The sequence below is a fragment of the Glycine max genome, chromosome 12 (assembly GCF_000004515.6).
Source record: "Glycine max cultivar Williams 82 chromosome 12, Glycine_max_v4.0, whole genome shotgun sequence".
NCBI lineage: Eukaryota > Viridiplantae > Streptophyta > Magnoliopsida > Fabales > Fabaceae > Glycine > Glycine max.
The window spans coordinates 19,075,533-19,099,213 of record NC_038248.2 but is presented as its reverse complement, the minus strand read 5'-3'; the positions used below and the strand labels follow the sequence as shown (position 1 = coordinate 19,099,213).

At 37.1% G+C, this 23,681-nt stretch overlaps 1 protein-coding gene across 3 annotated transcripts; it reads right to left on the bottom strand.

The window, feature by feature from the left end:
* Positions 1-1,722: 1,722 nt before the first annotated feature.
* LOC100786515 (G-type lectin S-receptor-like serine/threonine-protein kinase At4g27290) lies at positions 1,723-19,421 on the bottom strand. Of its 3 annotated transcripts, none has more exons than XM_041007263.1 (8): positions 19,207-19,421; positions 4,010-5,381; positions 3,510-3,629; positions 3,259-3,410; positions 2,970-3,180; positions 2,611-2,848; positions 2,386-2,536; positions 1,723-2,303 (listed from the first exon to the last, which is right to left on the bottom strand). In XM_041007263.1, exons 2-8 carry the CDS (start codon positions 5,295-5,297, stop codon positions 2,013-2,015), a joined length of 2,451 nt encoding a protein of 816 aa, XP_040863197.1. In that variant the 5' UTR covers positions 5,298-5,381; positions 19,207-19,421; the 3' UTR covers positions 1,723-2,012. The 3 variants fall into 3 exon arrangements, with proteins under 3 accessions (XP_040863197.1, XP_014620408.1, XP_040863198.1); XM_014764922.2 differs by having other exon boundaries at positions 19,212-19,421; XM_041007264.1 differs by lacking the exon at positions 3,510-3,629.
* Between the last annotated feature and the right edge of the window lie 4,260 nt (positions 19,422-23,681).

Sequence of the window (23,681 nt, the reverse complement as noted above, 5' to 3'; positions counted from 1 at the left end):
TCTTTGATTGACCTTTGAGCTTTTTGTCATCACCTTTGTCATCATCTTTGTTATCATCAAAACATCTTTTTGAATCAATCTTGATTCATCATGAAGCTTTTCTTCTACATAAGTTATTGTGACTATCTCAAGAACAATACATTGAGAAAGCTCTTAAGAGATTTAATATGCAAAGGCCAAGCCAATTAGCATTCCACTTGGTAGAAAATTTAAGTTGAGCAAAAAGCAAAGTCTAACAAGTGAGGGAGACAAAGAAGAAATGAAAAATGTTCCTTATTCATCTGCTGTTTGTCGTCTCATGTATGCTATGATATGTACAAGACCTGATATTGCTTATGCAGTCGGTGTTATGAGTCGATTCTTGTCTAATCTTGGGAAGAAACATTGGGTTGTTGTAAATGGATATTCAGATATCTTCATGGCATAACCAAGAAATGTTTGTGCTTTGGTAAGGAAAGCTTGTGTTAGAAGGATACACAAATGCAAACATGGCTGGAGATGTTGATTCTAGAAAATCGACATCAGGATATCTAACTACTTTTGCAGGGGAAGATGTGTGGCTTTATCAACTATCGAGGCTGAATATATTGCAACTACTGAAGCATGCAAAGAAATGTTGTGAATGAAGAATTTTCTTCATGAATTGTGCCACGAACAACAAAATTATGTGGTGCATTATGATAATCAAAGTGCCATACACCTAGCTAAAAATTCAACATTTCACTGTCGTTCAAAGCACATAGATGTCCGTTATCACTAGATACAAGATATGTTAGAGGAGAAGTTTTTACAGCTAGAGAAGGTTCACAGCAATGACAACTGGTTAGACATGATGACCAAGGTGATACCAACTCAAAAGTTTGAAGACTGTTGTCAAGGTGTTGGTGTGGTGGTGCCCCCAAATTAAGTAAGAAAGGGGGAGATTTATTGGAAATCACTCCAAAATTATGGAGCACCACATTCAACAAATATTGATAACATCAAATGCATAGAAAATAAAAGGTCAAGATTCCAAGGTTTTTGAATTTCATCTTTGACTCTTGATGATATCACACTCATCTTAGAAAAATGGAGATAACATTTGCAAGAGTTCTTAGAAATATGAAAATTAATTTATATTCATTTATTACTCTTGGGAGAAGCTATATCCCTCCACTACATAAATGGGGGCTTATGAGAAGTTGTTGCAAATAAGCAAGTGAAATCCCTCAAGAGTGACGAAGTGAGAGAGTTTCAGTAATTCTCTTCAAGAAAAGAGAGTTATATGTTTCCACCATACCTAGTGAGTGTTTGAGAAATATTGTAAATCATCCTAGTGGATGAGATTGAGATCATTGTAATCTTGCTTGATAGTGGAGATATTTTTTTGGACTTGGTCCCGTGGTTTTTGGTTTTAATACTGAGGGGGTTTTCAGATTAAATTTTTTTGGGTGTTATTCTTCTTCTCTTACTCTCTTAATTTATTTTTCTCATCGCCTATCTTGATCACATAGAGAGGGAATTCATTCTTGGTATTTCCCAAACAGAAAACCTAGGTATTTTCCTCTTTCTGAAATATCAATTGGAAGGCATAGCTTGTTTTATTGATGGTTCTTAACTTGTAATACCATTTTACAATAACTAGTCAAAGCACAATACATCAACTCATACGATGCAAGGTAAACATCACATGGTATTATAAAAAGTCTTTGATGCTTATTGCTTACAAGGATGAAGACCCGTGCAAACTAACCTTATTCAATACTCACTCCATGAACATTGATGTCATATTCCTCAAAATAATTTAATGTCATGATCCGAATTATCTAATTTCAAAAACCAGAAAAGTTTTCACAATCATAATCATTCAAATGGCATTTTAACATTCATGTCTACAAAAAAGTATTTCAACTTATATGTGTTTCTGGATAAATGAAAGAGAGATAAAACAAAAGTTGATAACAGAAAATCTCATTTATCCCGGATTGGAAGGAAAACCTTGTGTATTTTTGTTGCCTTGTTTACTTCATATTCTATCTTGCTTCTAACAATGTGATTGAAAGTTGATTACTAGAGGGTTTAATATCTGATTCAGGGGTAACGGCTCTTTCTGTGTAGAAACCTGGAACGTTAGGGTTGGGCAATAATTTTTCACCATTCAGCATTAGAACCACTGATGACATATCTGGCCTATCTTCGGGTCTTTGTTGCACGCATAACAAACCCACCTGTATACATCGTATGACTTCAGAAGGTGTGAGTCTTTCCCTTAGCACTCCTTCCAGTAGTTCCAATGCCCTCTCTTCAGTCCACAATCTCCATGCCTAAAATGGTGAGAAATAAAGTGGTCAGTTAGAAATTATTCAAGTAAGTGTTAGCAGAATGTAGTTATATAATTATTCTTACATATCCAAGAAGATTAAGGTTGTGTTTTGGGTCTGAAAATTCTCTGTTCCTTTGGCCACTTACAATCTCTAACAGTATCACCCCATAACTAAAGACATCGGATTTCATTGAGAAATGCCCACGAGCAGCATACTCAGGAGGCATGTAACCACTGAAAACATCAATTTTAAAGAAAATTAAGTGAGAATAATCGAACAAACCACATTAATGTAGATAAAGACTTACTATGTTCCAGCCACCCTATTCGTGTTTGCCTCGACTTGATCTCCCCATAATGTTCGAGCTAAGCCAAAATCTGATATTTTAGGATCTAAATTTGCATCCAGTAAAATATTGCTGGTTTTCAAATCTCTATGTACAATCCTCAATCTTGAGTCTTGATGAAGATAAAGAAGTCCTCGAGCAATGCCACAAATAATGTTGAATCGCTTAGGCCAATCTACCAAATTCCTTTGAGTTTCATCTAATCAATGGCATACATATGATTAGCATACCACTTGTATATTCTTCATAAGTTCATAAACTATAAATAAGAAATGGAAGACTTAAACTGATGTCATAGTATAATTTGTAAAGCCTCGTACGAAAAATAAAGTTGTCTAAGCTTTTATTTGGCATGTATTCATAGATCAACATTCTTTCATTTCCTTCAATGCAGCAACCTATGAGCTTGACAAGATTACGGTGTTGAAGTTTGGCAATCAACACAACTTCATTTTTGAACTCCTCCAACCCTTGACCCGACTTCTTTGAAAGCCTTTTCACAGCAAACTCTTGCCCATTCTTCAGTCTTCCCTGCAAGCCAACATCTACAACTTTTAGAAATATTTTGAGTAAGCAAAACAAAAATCTTTTGTTGGTTTTCCATATCACCTTGTACACAGGTCCAAAGCCACCTTCTCCCAATTTGTTACTCTCTGCGAAGTTTTCAGTGGCTCTTGCTATGATTAGAAAATCAAATGTTGACAAATCAATGCCTTCCTTTCTCAGTTTATGTTTGAAATGCTTCCTATAAATTATTCTTCCTACAATAGAGAAGCACTGACACTCACGATATGTACATATGATACAAAAACCTACTATCATATATTAGATGTTTAATCAATATCCAAGATAAAATTTACCTTGCATTTTGAGTATCATTATTATGCAAGCACATGCAGTTAATCCAAGAATAATCGTACCAACTGTGATTCCTAACATCTTTTTCATGTTTTTTCCATGGCCATTGAATGCAACATGATCTGACAGACATGGAGCAAGACTAATTAAGAACTATATGTATGACAGCTCACACAAGCTGGCATAAGCGACTAATTTATTAAAACTGCATGAGTATTTTGAGAAAAGTAGCATATTCAATTTTACCAGTACTATGTCAGGAAAAGGAAAGTCATCTAGAATATAGAGGTCTTGTACCGATTGACAAGCACCATTAAAAACTTCCCTGATTGTAACTAATTTTTTTTACCATGAGCATGGTGTGAAATATCGAATTGTTTTGCTAAACTCATCTTGGTAGCTCTAAACGCCTCACTCCTTCAATTCCATTAGAAAAATGCAATATATAATCAAAGAGGTAACAAGAAGGAAATGAAAGTAAACCAACAAAAAACTGGAGTACCTAGCTCTGAAGCAGGGACTCTGAAATAAATGTCTTGTCCACCTAAAGAGAATTTTCTCATGTCAATCAGATCATCAAACCAAAGTAAACAGCCACTTCCTCCATTACGAATATCCGCATTTGCATATGCTTTACAAGAACAATTTTTCAGACAAGACTTCTGACATTCGTCAAGGTTCATGGTCTTATTTAACCATGATGAAGATGTATCTGGCAATTTCAAGTCCGTGTATCTCAAGAAGCCATTAGTGTTGCTGCTTTTACAATCAAATTTATTCCTAGGAACACAGCCATTATGCAAATATGATACATTCCTTTGTTCAGGGAACTTTGGAACATATCCTTTGATGCAATCACATGTCTGAGAGTTACCATCCATATTACAAATAGAATTTGCACCACATATAGCATAATTTTCACACTGATCTGACTCACCAAGCCTCAGGACTTCTATATTCCGTGTTTGCTTTGTCCATAGGAGAACGTTTCCAAACCCAGACCCTGAAGGGGTCAATGTAATTATGATGAAAATCGATCTATCAGGGGTCTTATACTCAACATACACTTCCTTTTCATTAAACACAAAATCATATACATATTGTTGTGTGGGTGGACGAATTGGATAACCCACCAAAGCCTGTCCGTTCCATGAGCCTCCTCTAAATGTTATTACATCTCCCTTGTATCCAAAAAATTGTGGATATCCTCTAAGATCAAGTTTCATCGAATATTCTCCCTTAGCAGGATCATCTTCATTTTTCCAAGATGATAGAGTTCTATCTAGACCAGTTTTCCATCCAATTTTCATTCCTGGCAAAAATGTGTCACACGGATAATCAAAACTCTGCCAAAAAAAGTTGTCCTCGTTTATATCCCGTTCATTTCTCACCACAATATTTCCAGAGTCTAAGATCTGTGCAATAGGATTCTTTGCTGCTTTGCTTGATGTGTTGTTTGACCACCAAATTGTATTGTTGGTGCCATTGAGAATCACAAGAACACCCTTTTCATCAAGCTTTAAAACTCCTGACTTATTTTGAAGTGCATTTTCTCGGTTAGCCACCCAGACCACTGTTAATGGAGATAGATTTCTGTACCATATCCCCAAGTATCGTCCTGTTGAAGCTCCAGGGCTAAAGAAACCCACTTCAAATGTTCCTTCTTCTGAAACTAATGTCTCCCCATCTCTGATATATTGACTAACTGCTAAATTGTCCGATGAAGTGGAGTTCCTCAAGTATGATAAGAGTAAGAACCATATAAATAACATTCTGAAGATGTGCACCATCTTGTTAAAATAAAAGCAATGACTTCTCAATTGTCAACTTTTTTAGTAACTCAGACAAGATTCTGGTATTCTTGGCCTCTGCAACTGAAAGTTAGAATTTCACTTTCAAACATCACTGATTAGAAAATTAAGATCTAACATACTAACTAGACTAAATGTTAATTTTGGTCTTTTATGCTTTAGTATTTTTCCGGTTTGGTTCATTAAGTTTCAAAAGTCTCACATGATCTATTTTCAAAAAGTTTCACTTTTTGATGATTTCATCAGTTTTCCATTTATGTTGTTGTGTTTTTAAGTTTATAATAACTAATTTAATATATGACAACTTAAAATCACCACTATGCGTGAATTAAAACTGAGTCCCGACCCCATTCCTCTGTTTTCAAGGAATTGTTGTAACCAGAGTCCACATCACGAACACCAACAAAGGTGCGCCAAGCCTGAGGACTCCGCGCCACAGGAGTGTTTGGTTCCCTTGGCAGTGGCATTGCTGTCCTCGTGCAGCATGGCAGTGACAAGAGTGGAGAGCACCTTCTTGGCGTGGCAGATTTGACCGTCGCCTTGGGGGGCGGGGGCGGGGGCGGGGTGGGGGCTGAGCCAGCGCTGTGACAGCAATCTCAGCGAGGTGCTGGAGATTCTTGATGGCGTCGAGGCCGAGCATGACAGCATTGCAGACGTTGAGGGACTTCACAACGCAGTCGAGTAGCTCAGGGAGGACCTTGTCTGGCAGCGGCTTTGCGATCTGGGAAGGGTTGCAGTCCATTGGCATGATGACTTTGAACTCGGCATCACAGCGAAGGAACTCGTGGATGGAAATGTCTCTCCTTCCCCATGTCTATCACTCTCAAACCCTCTTCTCCCAACTAGCTCTCCTTTTGTTTATTTCTTTCTCATTTTTTGACCATTCCTTCTCCTTCATTTTATTTTCATTTCAGGGTTCTGAGACTGGAATTCATTGCATTCTGCTTTTATTTATAATTTGTAAACCATATTACTAAACCTCCGCTTGAATTGCAGAGGTAGAAGAAGAGTGATGATGGCAAAATGGTGTCGGTTACAGAGTTGGCGAAGGAGTTAAATAAGGAGAAAAGTCCAAAAATCAGTTGTTGATTGAGGAACACCCAATGTTTAGGGCCCTGTTACCATGCTGATCACAGGTTCTACAACCATACTTTCTCTCAAAATTAACCCTGCACTACACATTAATCTTTGTATTTATTTTTGGGAAAAGTTAACAAAATCACAATTGTTTTCATTTCTTATGCTCTTATAATTATTTTTTATTTCTCAAATGAAGTTTAATAAAAAACCACATTGTAGAAAATGTATGTGTTTATGTCCTTTGTGTCTAATCCTCATCAAGTGCTAGAGAAGATATCAAGTAACTTCTCAGGTCCAAATTTGACCATCCTATTTTATTCAGGCACGGTTCACTCCTTTTTTTTCATTTTAAAGATCTTTGTGTTCTGCTATATTGGATTTGATCGAACTTGTTAATTCCTATTGACCAATATCTGGGAAGTTGTCCTACCGGGATTTTAATTAGTATTGGAGTTGAACGTGTAGAATGCTTTCAATTGGATTTTTCATAAGGGAGATATGCTATACCTATTTAGTTATTGCATTGGTTAGCTTCTTCACTACGTATGTGAAAGGTGGCCTCATTTGCTTGTCATGCTAGAGAATGTAGATTGTGTTGGTGAATGTTAAGGTGATTCTCAACTGGTCCAATAATGTCTATTAAAATTTTTAATTTTAATTTTCAAACATGAAAATGCTAGAAATAAAAGTCTGTATTATCATGTATGACGTACCAAATATAGGTAGGATATGCATGTTTATTTGATAAAATGTATATGTACGTTAAAATTCTTATGATATATGAATAATGCTGGTATTAAGTTTAATAGACCAAACATACGAGTTACAGTTCATTTTTAGTGGATATTTTTCTTTTACATCTAAGGATATACATCCTCGTTTTGCACCTACAGATTTAAATTTAGACCCTTGATGTTAAAATTTTGAAAAACTATTCCTCCTTTGATAGTGATAATTGTATTCTAGATTATGATTTCTTCCCAAGTAGGTGTATGTCATTAATATTGTCTTTGTTACATCTCATGCTCCAATCTATTAATCTACAACTTATTTTTACTGGTAGGTTCTTTCTGGTTTGGTATAATTTGTTAGAAGAAGGTTTATGATTCATTTTCAAGATTAGTGTTAGTGTACTGTCTGGGATTGACAAGTGACATGGTGAGTGATACGACATTGAGCAATCTTGGTCAACCCACCATCCTAGTCAGCCTTAGACCCTAAGCACGAATGTACTTCACATAGCTAACCCTAGCACCGTGTGGCTAGTTGGTTAGGCCATTATGATTCCGATACACGAGTATTTGATTGTCAAGGTAGTTACTTTGTTATGAAGCTGTTATAGTGCAGTTGCGCACCTAACTAATGAGGTTGTTATATTGTTACAACAACCCCCTCAAGCAACAATCTAAGGTTTCCACCCGTCGCTATAAATAATTAGGTTGTATATTCACTTGAACTCAACCTTTCTACTCATATACTGCTCACTCAAACAATTAGTTGAGTGTCAGAGTCCCTTTTGAAAGTGCCATCCACATTTCATAGATGGAGGGTATCGGCGAATTCACCACCATGGAGATCACTAGAGTCCACTCTAACAGTGGTCAACTCTAACGTCAGACCGGCCCCAAATTTTTACAAGTACATTTGGTGCCCACCGTGGGGTTGTGGTAAAACTCCCTCTATGACCACCTGCACATATGGCTAGCACACGATCTAGACTCAAGAGAGAGACACCCCCTAACAATTCCAACCTCACTCCGACGGCCACCATGACGAACAACGATCCACTTTGCCAACTCCAAGCCCGCATTGCAAAGATAAAAAGATGCCACGTGGAAGAACTCATAAAATTGAAGGCTAATCACAATGAATTGGAGGCTTGCATTAGACATCCCTAAGGAGATGAACACTCTGCTCACACGATTAACAACACACCTACGGAGAGTCACACCCCCGACAGACCAATAATACCATGGATGAGAACAATTCCTCTCACCCACACCAACCTGAAGGATGGATGACTCGACAACATCCTTTCATCGATCGAATCTGAAGGTTGACCAACCTCTAGGTCGGAAATCACTCAACCTGGAGCACTACAACGGGACCACCAACCTAGACGAGCACTTGGATGCATTTCTCACTCAGGCCAACCTCTAAACTGATGACGACGCAATCTTATGTCGAGTCTTTCCTGTGTCCCTCAGGGGAGCCGCATTGATAGCTTAGACACCCTTGTTGGCCGCTTCAGCTCTCAATATGCAACAAGTCAATCGCACCACATGACTTCTGCTGCCCTAGCTAGTCTATGCCAGGCAGAGGATGAGCCACTTCGCAAATTTATGGACATATTTGGTTGGCTTGTTGTTCAAATTAGAGACCTCAATTCTAAGGTGGCACTACATTTTATGTTGTTGGCTCTTCGATCTGGAAAATTTGTTGACAATTTGTGTAAGAAGCCTCATAGCAGCATGGACAAGTTTTAAGAGTGAGCCAAGGACTATATTCAGATGGAAGAAATGTCAAGATTTTGAAACAAAGTTAGACAGGCTGGACAAAACCACGAGAAAGGAGAAAGTAGCCCAAGGATTGACCCATACAAGTATGATAAGCGACACAAGCTAGATAAGCGTCAGCCACTTCAAAGAGGACCAAGATATGAACGTTATACACCCTTAACGACAAATCGAGCCAACATTCTCAAGCCAGCCTTCAGTGCTGAGGTTCCCATACAATTACCTCCCCGTACCTCCCCCAGACCTGGTATGGATATAACTAAGCATTGTAGGTACCATCGTAACCATGGCCACAACACCATAGATTGTTGATCCCTTAAAGACAAGATTAAAGAACTTATACAAGCAGGTTACCTAGCCCGACTCTTGAAAAAACCTAATAACAATAAGACTGGAGGACTACCCGGAGGGTCAGGGAAAAATGATGACCATCACAAGAGAAGAGACAACGAACAAGATAGGAGGGGTGACAAAACATAGGGTAGAGGGAGACTAAGGCATCACCAATAAATACGTGAGCACCAACCCCAATTAGAGCAGGAAGATGAACCTGCTCAACAGATTAGAGGCATGAACACTATCACAAGTGGATTTTCCCATGGAGGACTATCCAAGCCATCTCGGAAGCGTCATTTCCATGCCATCAAAGGTCTTGATGTCAACTATGTCAACGTTAAACCGCTGAGAAGTCTTCCTTTTATAACCTTCACAGATAGATATTTCAAAGGCATCAACCCCATTAACGAAGATGACCCTATGGTTGCTCTATCGTCATTTCCAACTTCATGGTGGCCAAAGTCCTTATTGACCAGGGAAATTCAATGGATATACTCTATTGGAAGACATTTCAAAGGCTTGAAATGTCACCCACCATGATTCAACCACACTACGGACCAAACCTAGGTTTTGCAGGAGAGAGTAGAAACCAAAGGTTACGTGGACTTGATGATCAACTTCCGTTAGGACAAACTGTTGTAGAGTTTCATGGTTTAGTTGTTGATGCAACACTTTTTATTTTGCTTTGATTGGTAGGAAAACATTCAATGAGCTTGGAGCCATAGTCACGACACCATACCTCAAAATGAAGTTCCCTACCTTGACAGGAAAATTTTTCACTATCAAGGCATACTGGAAGTAAGCTCGAAAAGTTGGCCCCTTACACCCCGCCCCTCCCGTCAGAGAGTCGGGCAAATCTCATTCCCCCTGGTAGTGACAGTCAAGTCATGAGCATTGTCGAAGAATTCACAATAAGGACCTTGACCCTCTATGAGACGATAATTGGAAATCATAGTGACACATTTGACGTGGACCCTCAAGATGATACCATTGACAAAGGCCCAAAACCAATGGAAGAACTCGTCAAACTACAGCTTGCACCTAAGTTTGGGCAATGCACACAGCTCAACAAAGACCTCATTAGCCACGAGCACAGACCTATAGCTGAAGTCGCAGATTTATTTGCTTGACAACCATCTGACATGCCAGGCATCCACCCTAACATTATATGCCACAAAATGGCTATCTTCCCTCAGGCCAAACCAGTCTCACAAAAGAAAAGGAAGATGGGAGAAGAACTACACAAAGTAGCCAGTGGAGAGATTGACAAGCTGCTTAAATCCCAGTTCATCAGAGAATTCAAATACTCAATTGTGCACAGACTACACCAACCTGTACATGACGTGTTCCAAAGATGCATATCCCCTGCCTAGCATCAACAAGCTTATGGACGACGCATCTAACATCTAACTGTTAAGGTTCCCGGATGCTTATTTAGGGTACAACAAAATCAAGATGCACCCTCTAGATAAGGAAAAAATTGCCTTCATCGTTGAAGACGCCGACTTCTATTATAGGGTCATGCCTTTTGGACTAAAAAATACTAGAGCTACATTCCAAAGGATCATGAACCAGGTCTTCAAACATCAGATAGGTCAGAACGTCAAGGTCTAAGTGGACAACATGGTCGCCAAGTCTCATAGCATGGCCCAACATGTAGCAGACTTGGAGGAAGTATTTGGAGAAATTCGTAAATACAACAGGCGCCTCAACCCTGAAAAATGCACAATTAGGGCTAGGGGTAGAAATTTTTTTGGGTTCATGATCTGTCAAGGGATCAAAGCCAACCCTGACAATTATACATCAATATTGAAAACGTAAAGCTCTGGCCAATGTCAGAGAACTTTAGAAGCTGAATGGTAGATTGGTGTCTTTTAACACGCTACTCAAGAAAACTAAGCTATTCTCGTGGGACGAAGCCTATGAGAAAGCTTTCCTAGCTTTCAGAAAAACTATTGCAACACCACCAATTCTATGTCGACCCAAGCCTAGAGCATCCCTCTCTTATACCATTCAATGGTAGAAGAAGCCATTCAATGGAAAGCACCAAACACCCATCTACTTCGTTATTCACATCCTTCATGATGCTGAAAAGAGATACCTAATGATCGATAAAGTGGGGCCTAGCACTTATAACCTCTGCTCGATGCCTCATCCCTACTTCTAGAGCCACCGAATCATCGTCAAGATGGATCATCCCATCAAGCAGGTGTTAAGAAAACCTAAGCTGATAAGAAGAATGATAGCATAGTCTATAGAGCTATCAGAATTTGACCTACAATGCAAGACTCGTGGCCCCATGAAATCACAGTTTATGGTAGACTTTCTAGCAAATTTTGATGGTAATGTCCTGGCCACCTCTAACTAGTAGAGCTTATATGTAGATTGTACATCCAATGTGAAAGGAAGCAGGGCAGACATCCTCTTTGAAGGACCCAATAATGTTACCTTGGAGTAGGTCCTCAAATTTGATTTTAAAGCATAAATAACCAGGCTGAGTATGAAGCATTCATAGTAGGCCTAAAATTGGCAAAGAAAATGGGAGCAAAAAAGCTCAAGTGCTATAGCGACTAATAACTAGTCCAAAGACCAGTTGCAAACAAATATCAAACCAAGGAAGCAACTCTCCTTAGGTATTACCACATTGTCAAGACTCTTATTGTTGACTTCAACTATTTTGAAATGTATCATATATCAAGGGAAGACAACATTAAGGAAAACTTTCTCTCCGAGCATGCAAGCACCAAAAAGCCTGGACACCTTTAGACTATCATCCTGGAAACACTCCAAGCATTAACGATAGACACCGATAAGGTCATCGCAGGGGAAGAAGAGAAACTGAACTGGATAACCCCTATAAGAATCTCTTAACTCAAGGGGTATTACTACCAGACAAAAATCAAGCATGTCGCTTGAGAAAGAAGGCTAGTTACTACGTCATCCTCAATGGAGAGCTCTTCAAAAGAGGCTTGACAACACCCTTACTAAAGTTTCTGGATAGTGAGCAGGCAGAATTCATCATATGAGAGCTACATGAAGGGATCTGCAGCCTTCACACATGGGGGTATTCCTTAGCAACCAAGGTAGTACATGTCAGCTACTATTGACCAACACTTAAGGCTGACACCCTCAACTTCACAAGCAAATGTAGAAAGTTCCAGGAGTTTGCGGATGTCCCGCATATTCCTGCTGACAACCTCCACAACTTGGGCTTTCCTTGGCCTTTTGCCATGTGGGAGATGGATATACTGAGGCCATTGCCAAAAGCTCCAGGACAGGTCAAGTTCTTGCTGGTCGCCATAGACTATTTTACCAAATAGATTAAAGCAAGACCACTACAGGAAATTTCAGCTAATAAAGTAGAAAAGTTTACATGGAAGCATGTCATATGTAGGTATGGACTCCCCTATGCCATTGTCACTAACACTCAAATTCAAGGCCCAAACCTATGAAGAATTCCTGTCAAGGTTAGGTGTCAAGTACCTAGTAACCTCTGTCGAGCATCCTCAGACAAATGGCCAAGCTGAGGCATCGAACAAGGTCATCTTTAAAGCCCTACGCACGAGACTCAACAAGTTCAAAGGCTTGTGGAAGGAAGAACTCCCTATCATACTACGAGCCTACAAGTGTTTTCCCCAAACAACGACCATGGAGACTCTGTTTTGTCATATATATGGCACGGATGCCATGATCCCTATAAAAGTCAAGGAACCCTTGATAAGGAGGCTATTTTTCTAGACTCAGCAGAATGAGGAAAACTTGAGGGTTAAACTCGATACGAGAGAAGAAGTCCAAGAGATGGAAAGAATCAAGGAAGAATCTACCAAGTTTCGAGCATAAAAAACTCTTACATGTTGTACTCTTTTTCCTGATCAAGTCTTTTGTCCCAAAACAAAAAAAGCAGGGTTTGGACTTGAAAGGTTTTAACAAGGCAACCTGAAGTATGGAAGGAACTTGTATTCAAATGATTAAACTAAATAAAATTCTTTCTCATTCAGTCTAATTACTCCTATGCATATAATACATTGACGAATGTCACAATGTCTAAAGGCTCTTCAAACCCAAGGTTTTGCCTTGGTAAGTCTTGCCAAACCCAGGACAAACGCGTTCCCTGTCAAATCTCCAAAGGCTCGTTAAACCCAAGGTCCGCCCAAGGCGAGTCTCATAAAACCAAGGAGAAACATGTTCCTTGTCAAATCTCCAGAGGCTTGTCAAACCCAAGGTCCACCCTTGGTGAGTCTTGCCAAACCTAAGATAAACATGTTCTTGGTTAAATCTCCAAAGGCTCATCAAACCCAAGGTTCACCCATGGTGAGTCTTGCGAAACCCAAAATAGACGTGTTCCTAGTCGAATCTCCAAAGGCTCGTCAAACACAAGATCCGTCCTTGGTGAGTCTCGCCAAACCCAGGACAAATGTGTTCCTGGTCTAATCTCTAAAGGCTTGACAAACCCAAGGTTCATCCTTGGTAGGCCTCTCTATGCCTAAGACCTGTCCTTCACATATATTCTAAAAATCAAGGCATATCCTTGGTAAATTTCTTCACTCAAAACCATGACATTCCTAGTCGAAGTCTAGATTGGCCTAACACTTGGCCAATTTAACACGCCTCACCAGAAAGCCCATGACCTTGGTTATGAAGTTCCTTAAAGAAAAAACGGAAGCACCAACAGGTGAGAAGCTAGAACCAGTGTGCACCCATATCCGTAACATGATTATTGTGTCTGAGATGAGTGGTAGCATCACTGAACTCTACAACGAAAAGACCTTCAAATAGGTTGAAATTAAACCCGAGATGATTGAACATTATCTTGTCAAGTTGTCTATTTCATACAAACTCGTTAGCACGATAGTTTCATACCTAACACATCTCCCTCGTAAGCCATAACTAATCAAAACACAAAGCATCACATAGATCGTTCCATGAAGAGGCCAAATCCAAGTTGGATGTAAGCCAAAACTTGTGACATTTGTAAGCCAAACAAAATTCACAAAACAATAGGTTGATGAAAGGAGGAAAATAGAAATGCATTGAAGGAAAACATTATCAACACTACCACAAAAGCAATATAACAAAATAACCAAAAGAGGCATGGCCTAAACATTGACCCGATCATCCTCCTCTCCTTTATTAGATTCCTCCACAACAATAGTCTTATCCTTATCAAGAAGTTGCTTGTCCTTCACATCTTTGAATGGGTCAAAGAGGTTCAGATCAAAACCCTCAGTAAATAGTCTTGCCTACTTGACAGCCTTGAAGAACTCCTTCTCATACTGCTCCATGACCTCTTTCTTAAACATTATGAGCTCCTCCTTAAACTCCTTCTTTGCCTCCTTCTCCCACATCAAGTTTGGACTCTCTCAGCTTGGCTTAGGTATTAGATGGCAGAAGCTCAAAATCCCTCTGTTGGGCTTGAAGATCAAAAACCACTCTTACGGATTCTGTCATGGTGGCATCAAGTGCTTCCCTCTCCTTAGCAAAGCACTCCCCCTCACATGCCAAGTCATCATTCGCTCTTAATGTATCTTTATAGCGTCCAAAGACCTCATCATTGTCTAGTCTTATACTCCCTAACTTGGCAAAAACATCGTCTACCCTGGATGACAGCTGCTGATTCAACTTGACAGCCTCGATAAAGGCAATAGTAGCATTTGCTAGCCTTGGGTGCTCCAGCCGTCATACTATCTTGGTAGTGGCTCTCCACTTGGCAACTTTTTCCTCTAAGGAAGCAATTATGTCCATAACTATCTTATGTTTGTCCCCATTCTCTTCTAAAATAGCCAAGCTCCTCTGAAGGAAGACCTTCATAGCATCATTTGAATTTTGTACTCCAATAAAAAGATCAAATTTTTGTCAAAAAGGGTCACGAAGCCTGCAAACATCCTCTAGTCAGGTCTGTACCCTATACTCCACAATGAATTATCTTCTTGTGAAGTATATACCTGGTCTAATGAAATGTTTGGACATGAAGAGCAAAAAGGCATCCCAAAATATATGACAGTGGAATCTGAAGGTGGCACGACAAAGGAAGAAGGAGCCATGCTTGTTACAACACTTGCCATTGTCAACCCTGCACTAAGCAGCCGCAGTGCCATAGAAGAAATAGGAGCCAACACAGTAGGGGCAAGAGCGAAAGTGCCCGGTGTAGCTGGAGGAGATGCAAAAACCACCAGGGTGGATGAAGGTGGAGGGGTAAGAGGATAAAAAATGTTGGTTGTAGCAATACTAGTCTCATCAATTGATTCAATTAGATCTCCCTCCCCTCTTGAGGGTTTATTGACATTGACTGACGGAGGGGGCGCATAACCATCAATAGGTCCAAGATGCTTCACTAAAGGCCGACATGCAAAGTCATCCATTATTCTTACAGAGATAGAAAAAACATAATACACAATCAGAAAAGAGAAAGTTATACTGAGACAGGCGCAAAATGGCGACGTATTGTACCATCCAAGACACGAAGAGGGTTACTGTCTGAAGGCAAGGACAAGATGGCTCATGCATCAAGCAAGACCGGCAATTGTTCCAATATGGCCTTGTCTACCCTTTCCTCTGAAAACATTAGGTGTTCTTCCAAAACTTGAACCTTGCAAGATCTGATTCCCAATAGAAGGGTAAACAAGGCTCCCCACTCTCCTTATACATCAATGACAACCCATAAAAAACAACACTACTTGCCTTGACCTTAAAGAAGCAGTCCTTGAATCTACAGAATGTGTTAGAGTCAAAATTGAACATCCTCTTGTAAACAGTATTCAACGACACCCAGCTAATCTTCCCAATCAACTTCATTTTGAAAAAGTGCATGAACATGGGAACACTAGGCCTAATGTTGAAAAACTGGTATAAAAAATCGAAAGCCTTCACAATTCAAAGGAAAAGTCAAATGCAACACTTCCAACATACACCGGTAGACATAGAAATAATGGGGACCATAGGGGGAAGAACACATAAACGGGCACTCATCTTTTTCTCAAGCAACTAAGGTCATTTTACGGGCGTCACCAGGTTTTGCCAACTCAGGTTGATGCCATAAGGCACCAACGCACAAGGGGAATGTTATCAACGAATGAAACTTCAAAACGTCATCCCTCACCCACTTGAAATCAATAATGCACAGAGGAGAAGAAGGTGTTTTGCCATGGTGGCGACACCTATTCCTCGGTGAAACCCTAACTTCACCATTATTCCCCCTTTCCACAGCCTCGGTGGTCACTGGATTCTCCCGAGGGGGTGGGGGCATGATTGCCATAAGAGGGGAAGGTTGATCCTCCGTCAGAGCCATGGGAGGTTCCATCCCCACGTGTAGCCCGAAACTACCCTCGCCCATATTATTGAAGTCCATCAACCTCTCAAAATAGGAGGACCCACTGTTAGAGACCTTGCGAGGAACCTCCTCCGATGAAGAATCTACAATGAGAATGACTTCCTACTCAGCCATGACAAATAGAGCCCCTAAAGTCGTTTCCTCCAATGCCCAACATAGAATCAGAAATGGTAGACATAGTGAGGAAAAGAGGCGTACCTAGAGTGAAGTGGAAATCGAAAAAAGGAAATGGGAAAACTGAAGAAGAAAACCCAGAAATGGAGAAGCACTACAGCTGAAAATATCCAGGGTAAAAAAAGTCACGACAATTGTAAGGCGAGATTGAAGGAACTATCGAAAGCTAAATTCTGAAAGGGGGTGTTGAAGATTGAAGATGGTGAAAACCTAACGCACATTCCTTTTAAACGAGGAGAAAGAGCCACATAATGCATCTTTAAGATGTCCCCTTACACGAATGATCAAAAAGGTCAAAGTCAGGGACCTTCTTTATAAGACATCCCAATGCTTGAGTCTATGTAAAGGGACATAAATCATGCTAGACAACTTGTCAACCATAGCCCGGACAATGTTTTTCTAGGATGAGGGGATTGTTAAGCCTAAAATCATTAAATTTGTCAAGGTTACCACCCTCGACACTGGACAATCTATTTCGCCAATAGAATGGACTCAAAGCTTAAGGGACTTGTGTACTATCCAGGATCCACAAGGGACGTGGCGAGTGACACAACATTGAGCAGTCCTCATCAACCCTCTATCCTAGGTGGATGCACTACAAATAGTTGCACAATGTGACTAGGTGGTAATGCTGTTATGATTCTGATACACAAGTATTTGATTGTCAAGGTAATTACTCTGTTACAAAGTTGTTATATGAAATTACTCTTGACTAATGAGGTTTTTATGCTGTTACAAAACAACCCCCTCAAGCAACAATCTAAGGTTTCCATCCATCACTATAAATAATCAGGTTTTATATTCACTTAAACTCAACCTTTCTACTTGTATACTACTCACTTAAACACTTACTTGAGCGTTAGGGCCCCTTTTGTAGGTACCTTCCCTATTTTGCAATGGGGTCTTAATCTTCTTGATGGTGACCTTGCTTATAGTCATGGATATGATGGCACCATAAATCAACACGATACTGCTGACATCTATAATGGACATTGTTTCCATTGCCTTTAGGATAATGAATTTAACAATCTATGGAGAATATTTGATTAGATGATTGTCTGTACTCTTCAAGAAGAGTTTTCATAGCTAGAGATTGTCGAATCTTTAGGATACTTAAAGGTGGTTGAAGAACAGTTCCATGTTCCTCATATTCAGCTTATATATGATGGGTTTGGATCCTCTCCATTTCTTCCTTTACTATGCTTTTGAGATAATAAATGTCACCTTTGATAATGTGTGTATCATTTTCATTTTATTCATTATCTTAAAAGCTTATGAAATAGAAGAAATGAAGAGAAAAAGAAATAGAGAGGATCCATTTCTGCACATGATTGCCATAACTTTTCAATAGTAAACTGATTTTTCTTGGTTATATTTGGTTGGGATTTTCAGGTACTATTTTTGATGTAATACTCATATGCAAATTGCAAAGAGGAATCATAAGCAATAGGTTTTTTTTTTTGAACGTTAGCAAGAGCTTAATATCATACTCATGCAAATATTTAGTTTAGTTTTTTTTTTTTTTTTTTGTATATCCTATTCTTTCCTTTTACTGTCAATTGTAATTCAAACTGCCTACTTTTAATTTTTTTAAAGCAATTATCAATTTGAAATTTTTCAGTAACTATCCTTTGTGGTTCAAGCTCTTGAATCCAGTTTTGCTTATAATTAATGCTCAAAATAAGGAAAAAAATTGGATTGTGATGGAATTGTACTTCGTTTACAAGTTAGGAGAGAAACTGAAAATAAAAGTAAAAATTTCATATCACTTAGTTTACATAAATCTTAATTGAATTACTATTCATAGAAATTAAAGTACACAAAATAAATACTCTACAATGGAAAATTTTAAAATATTAGTTATTAAACACAAGTAAATACTAATATGGATAAGTCATGTTTTAAAATGCAAAAAGAAGTCATATTTTAAAAATGACTTGTTTTTTTTATTTGTTGAATTGGTGTATTCATATGAAACTTCAAGTTGTCTATGTCTTTTTTTTAAGAAAGCTTCATGAAGTTCTGTATTAGAATGAGACTTTAATTTCTTTTAATTGTTATTGTTACGAAGCTGTGTTTTGATCTACGATTTTCTTTTATTTCTGCATTTTTAATTACTTTTTAAAAATAAAAAACAAAGTCTTCTTTATAAAAAATACTTTTATATAAAGTCATGTTTCAAAACCTACATTCATGTTCAATGTCGTGTTTGCAAAACACGATTAACCTATTAACATAATTTTAAGAAATTATCCATTTTTTATATTTTTGAATTGTTGATATGTAACTATATTAAATATTTAGAAGATCAGTTTTTTCAGTGATATTGATCTTAAAGAATTTGAACAACATTGTGTCAATGAAAGATACATGTAGTTCATATATAAAACTCAAGAATGAAAAATGAGATTTATGTACGATATAAATCATGATATTAATACCAATCAGGACGTACCTTACCTCTTGCCAAGGGTACACGAAATCATTTTTTTCAGAAATGCCTTTCCCATCCCCTTCAAGAGTACTCGTTATCTCCCTCTCCTTGTTGCCTGCGCAGTTTTTTCAAGTAAAACGAGAGTGAACAGGGCATCGATCCAGTGGCCTATTAACTGAATTTATTTTATTCTTAAGAATGAACTAATGTGGCTATATATTAGCTTAGACGTTAACATGAAGAGTTAAGAATGGGGATAATGCTGTTTGAATGCTAGATACATGGTTAGTTGAGGAAATAACTAAATTATGCTAAACCATTAATGTAAGGAGTAGTTAGATGTTAGTATAAGACTTTTTCAAGCAAGCAAAAGGTGGAAAAAAAATAAATGAGACATGTCTGCAATATACTGTTGTCAACCAAGCTATTTTTTTTTATTATTACTTGAAATTGATTAAATCACAAAATTGTATTGGTTTTTCTTTTCATGTAATAAAATTTCACAAGTGATTCTATAGTTTTAAATATTTTTTAACCAATTCAAGAAATAGTTAAGGAGTGTGTTAAAAAATCTGTTGTTACTACTCCATATTAAAAATAATTCAAATGTTAACAAGTATCCTGGAAGACTTACCGATTTCACCATTATCTTCGTCATCACAAAAAAAGTGTGTCGTCCTAAGTGTGTTATCAGTTTAAATATATTGGTGATTGTATCTTTCAGTTGAGACTGAACCTGGAAATCAATATCTGTCCCAGTACATTTAATACATTGCACAAAAGTCACATGTGTCATCATCTAAGGTCGAAGGTATTCTCGGTCTCCCACAAATTAAAAACTGTCCCTGATTGATATTGTATAAAGATTAAAGAGAGTCATTATGTTAAAATTGTAAGTAGGTTTCAAGAATGCAAGAATTAATACAGCATAAATTTTCAACACTAGTATTTATGTCATTTAACCAAGTCAAGTGATTAAGTTGTATGGAAAAATTTGTTAACGCAGACGCTATCTGCTGAATAAAGCAGAAGCTATATATTGCTCTCTTTAACAACACGAGTTTTTATGTCATTCAGCCCAGAAAATAAGTTATATGGAAAAGTTTGTTAAAGCTGGCATTGTTGTCTTTCACAAAGTAAATACATGAGTATTCTTGTCATTCAATTCAACCCAGAAATTTGTTCTCTAATAAAAGTTGAAGGTTTACCTTAATAACTCAAGCTAACTCTTAATGGCAACCTTTATTACACAAGTTACCAAACTGAATTGAAAATACACCTTTGTTGAGAAAAAAAATACTAAAAGATATTGGCTTGTCTTTCATTTAAAAACACTTCAATACCGTGGAGATTACCTTAAACACTACGTATCATATTGACAAGACAATATTGTTTATTCGGGACATCAAATCATGGGGTTAAGTTAAGTACACCAAATTTATTTCATCAACATTCAAAACTTCTGTGCAAATGTCAATTTGCAAAATTCATTTAAGTGACTGAATCAGTCATCAAATAGCCATTCATATATTATATATACTACCAATCTATTCTATAGTGAAAAATTAGAACATGGCGTATATAACCCAGTAAAAGTCAAAGATAAAGCTTGCAGTCATTTATTAGACCATTCTTTCAACAAGGACTCAACTGAGTTAGAGTTTTAGATTTTTTTAACATTAAAATGTCAGTGCAGGTTTTAATATTGTTACTTGTAAAGGAGTTATAAAGTTGCCTGTGCTCAGAAAAACAAGTTGTAGCTGCAAACTAATTAATGGTCCTTTTCTTTAATATTAGTAGCTTGATTATGAGTGCCTTTTGCTCTGTCAATGAGGGGCTTCTCATAATTTTTCTATTTAGATATGCTGCAACTCTTCGTATGTATAAATAACTAAGATTTATGAAGTCTTTTTTTCTCCCTTTGTGTGAGGTTGCTGGTTTCTATAATTTACAACTTTATATTTTATTTTTCTGCATCGTCTGATGGTCGGATCACATAATCTAATGATCAATAGTCTGATCAGTTTATAGCTTAGTGACTTAGTCTAATCACTATTTTCTATTCAATCTTATATTTTGTTTCTTATACGATCTTCAAACAAACTGCCAATGAAACTTCATGAGCAATAGAAAATGCCATCACAGCAATAAATGAGAAAGAAGGTGATGAAATGCATGGTCACAACGTTGAATATATATATATATTCAAAGGCGGCAGAGCCTTTGAATATGAATGCAGTATGTAAGTTGAACGGAATATAAGAAAGAATGGAATATTGTTGATTATGTAAGAACGTTGAATATATATATATATATATATACCAGAAATATTGTTTTTAACATCAGTTTATTTTTTTAAATCGATGTTGTGTTTTAAGTTGATTAAAAACTCAAAACACTTCTCACCTCAAGCTCACTCTCCCAGACCTCCCTTTCACCAGAGCATTTGAGCACTCCCACCATTGTGACTCGCGATTGTCACCATTGTCATTGTTGTCACTCACAACTCTCACCATTGTGATGTCATCACTTTCACCACTGCCGGTCAGTTTTTTCATCATTATTCACCGGCGTTAGTATGTGTTTTTGGACCAGAACATTGGTTTTTGAATGCTTGTTCTGCGATGCCGTCATCGCCATGTTCCATTAGCCACCATTAGTCGTGACTGCCCTTCAAGGTTTATTCTTCTTTTAGTTAGTTGATAACTCGTTGGGATGTCGTCATTGTTGTGTTTTACTTTTTTTGATGAAACACTATCTTACATTGAAGTTAGTTTGAATGAAGAAATTAGTTCTTCACACACATAGAATAAGTTTATTCTCAAAAATAGTTTGGAATTACTCTGGAAATCAGTTGAACACGAAATATATATAGAAAATGAAATCAGTTTGGAATTACTATTGAAATCAGTTGAATGTTGCCTTGCTTATACACTTGTGAGTTAGTCTTCTATTTACTACATTCTATCTCTTTATTTTATTTTTTCCATACCTTAAACTTAGTAAAAATTGAGTTTCTAGAGTTGCTTTTGTTGTTGTGTTTAAGTATTAATGGTTAGGAAAAATGGCAAGGCATTCTGATCTGGGTTTTTTATGGTTTGTTTTATAGTTATTTAGTTATCAAAAATGATGAAAAGAAATGTAATGCTAAGCCAACCTCCTATATAAAAGCCTAAAAGTAGAATGTGTACGAAGCAAGGTAATTGTTTGTATTTAAAATTATTATAGCAACTTCAATAAAGTTTCTCTTCTAACTGTGTACTTTGATTGATCAATTATCATCAATAATTGTGTGTCACCTTAACTTCTATAATATCACAATCCTTGAATTAATCATTGTAAGCAATCTTTGTTTGGAGACAAAAGAGTCAAGTTTTTACTACTATTTTCTTATTGGGTTGCTACTCCATGATAATAAATGGATGCAAAATTCACAAAGAGATGTGTACCCAGGAAATTACTTGAATGAGTAAGTTAAACTGAACAAATCAATTTAAATAATGTATTCTTTATAATGAATTAATGTTCTTCATTGCAGTACACATTGACAAATGGTCGTCATATTGTCTGAGGCTAATTTTGTTATCTGGTTTTGTTCTTTGTACAATAGGCTCGACAACTACTTGAAAGGAATTATTAACAAGTCAATTATATTATGTAATACATTTGTTTATGATTACAATTTGACTTCAATATTTTTATTGTATAATACACATGCATGTTTCTCGTAATCACTACTTTGAAAGGATTCAACGACAATTAAAGAACTAAATCAAAGGCTGCTATTAGATGGATTGTAGTTAAAGTAAGTCATTTAAATAATGTTTCATGTCTTAAAAATAAATTTTATTATGCTTTAGTTAACTTTGAATATCTAAATATCCTGTTCGATTTAGTGTAATAAGTAAAAAGAAAGCATTGAGTGTGGGTATTACGTAATGTATTGGATGTCAACAATAGTCCTAGGAGGTTTCAAGGATAACTAAGAAACGGTAATTATTTACTTTAAAACTAATTCAATTTCTTATAATTGTTATTATTTAGACTCATTTATTAATTAACTTGTCTGTTTTATTATATCATGCAGTATCTTACTGATCAAAGACCATTGAAACCAGAGAGAATGAAGACAACTTGCATTTGGTGGGCAAGATATTATTTAAAGTTAAAAATAAAACACTAGGAATTTAAGTGATTTTAGAATTATAGAGAATTTATTATGTTAATTTAAATTAGGTTACAAATGATTTGATGTATTGACTTTCATTTTTCTTATAATTCATTATAAATATTCAATTATATATAGTGGAAAAAATTTAAACGGGCTGATAAAAACTATATAGCCTGGTACTGCTTTTGAATTTACAACTTAATTTGGGTAATTACAAAAATAGATAGGATATTAAAAAAAATACAAAACCGATGTTGTTTCTAAATGACAACATTAGTTTTCATAAAAAAACACTAGGAATTTACAGGTTAATTTGGAAAACCGA

Excerpts from the sequence above, each read along its gene's own strand:
- LOC100786515 (XM_041007263.1), bottom strand. The coding sequence starts at position 5,297 with ATGGTGCACATCTTCAGAATGTTATTTATATGGTTCTTACTCTTATCA. Across the intron at positions 3,630-4,009 it reads AGTCCCTGCTTCAGAGCTAG|ATCATGTTGCATTCAATGGC; the intron begins GTACTCCAGTTT and ends CATGTCTGTCAG. Across the intron at positions 3,411-3,509 it reads AATGATACTCAAAATGCAAG|GAAGAATAATTTATAGGAAG; the intron begins GTAAATTTTATC and ends TCTCTATTGTAG.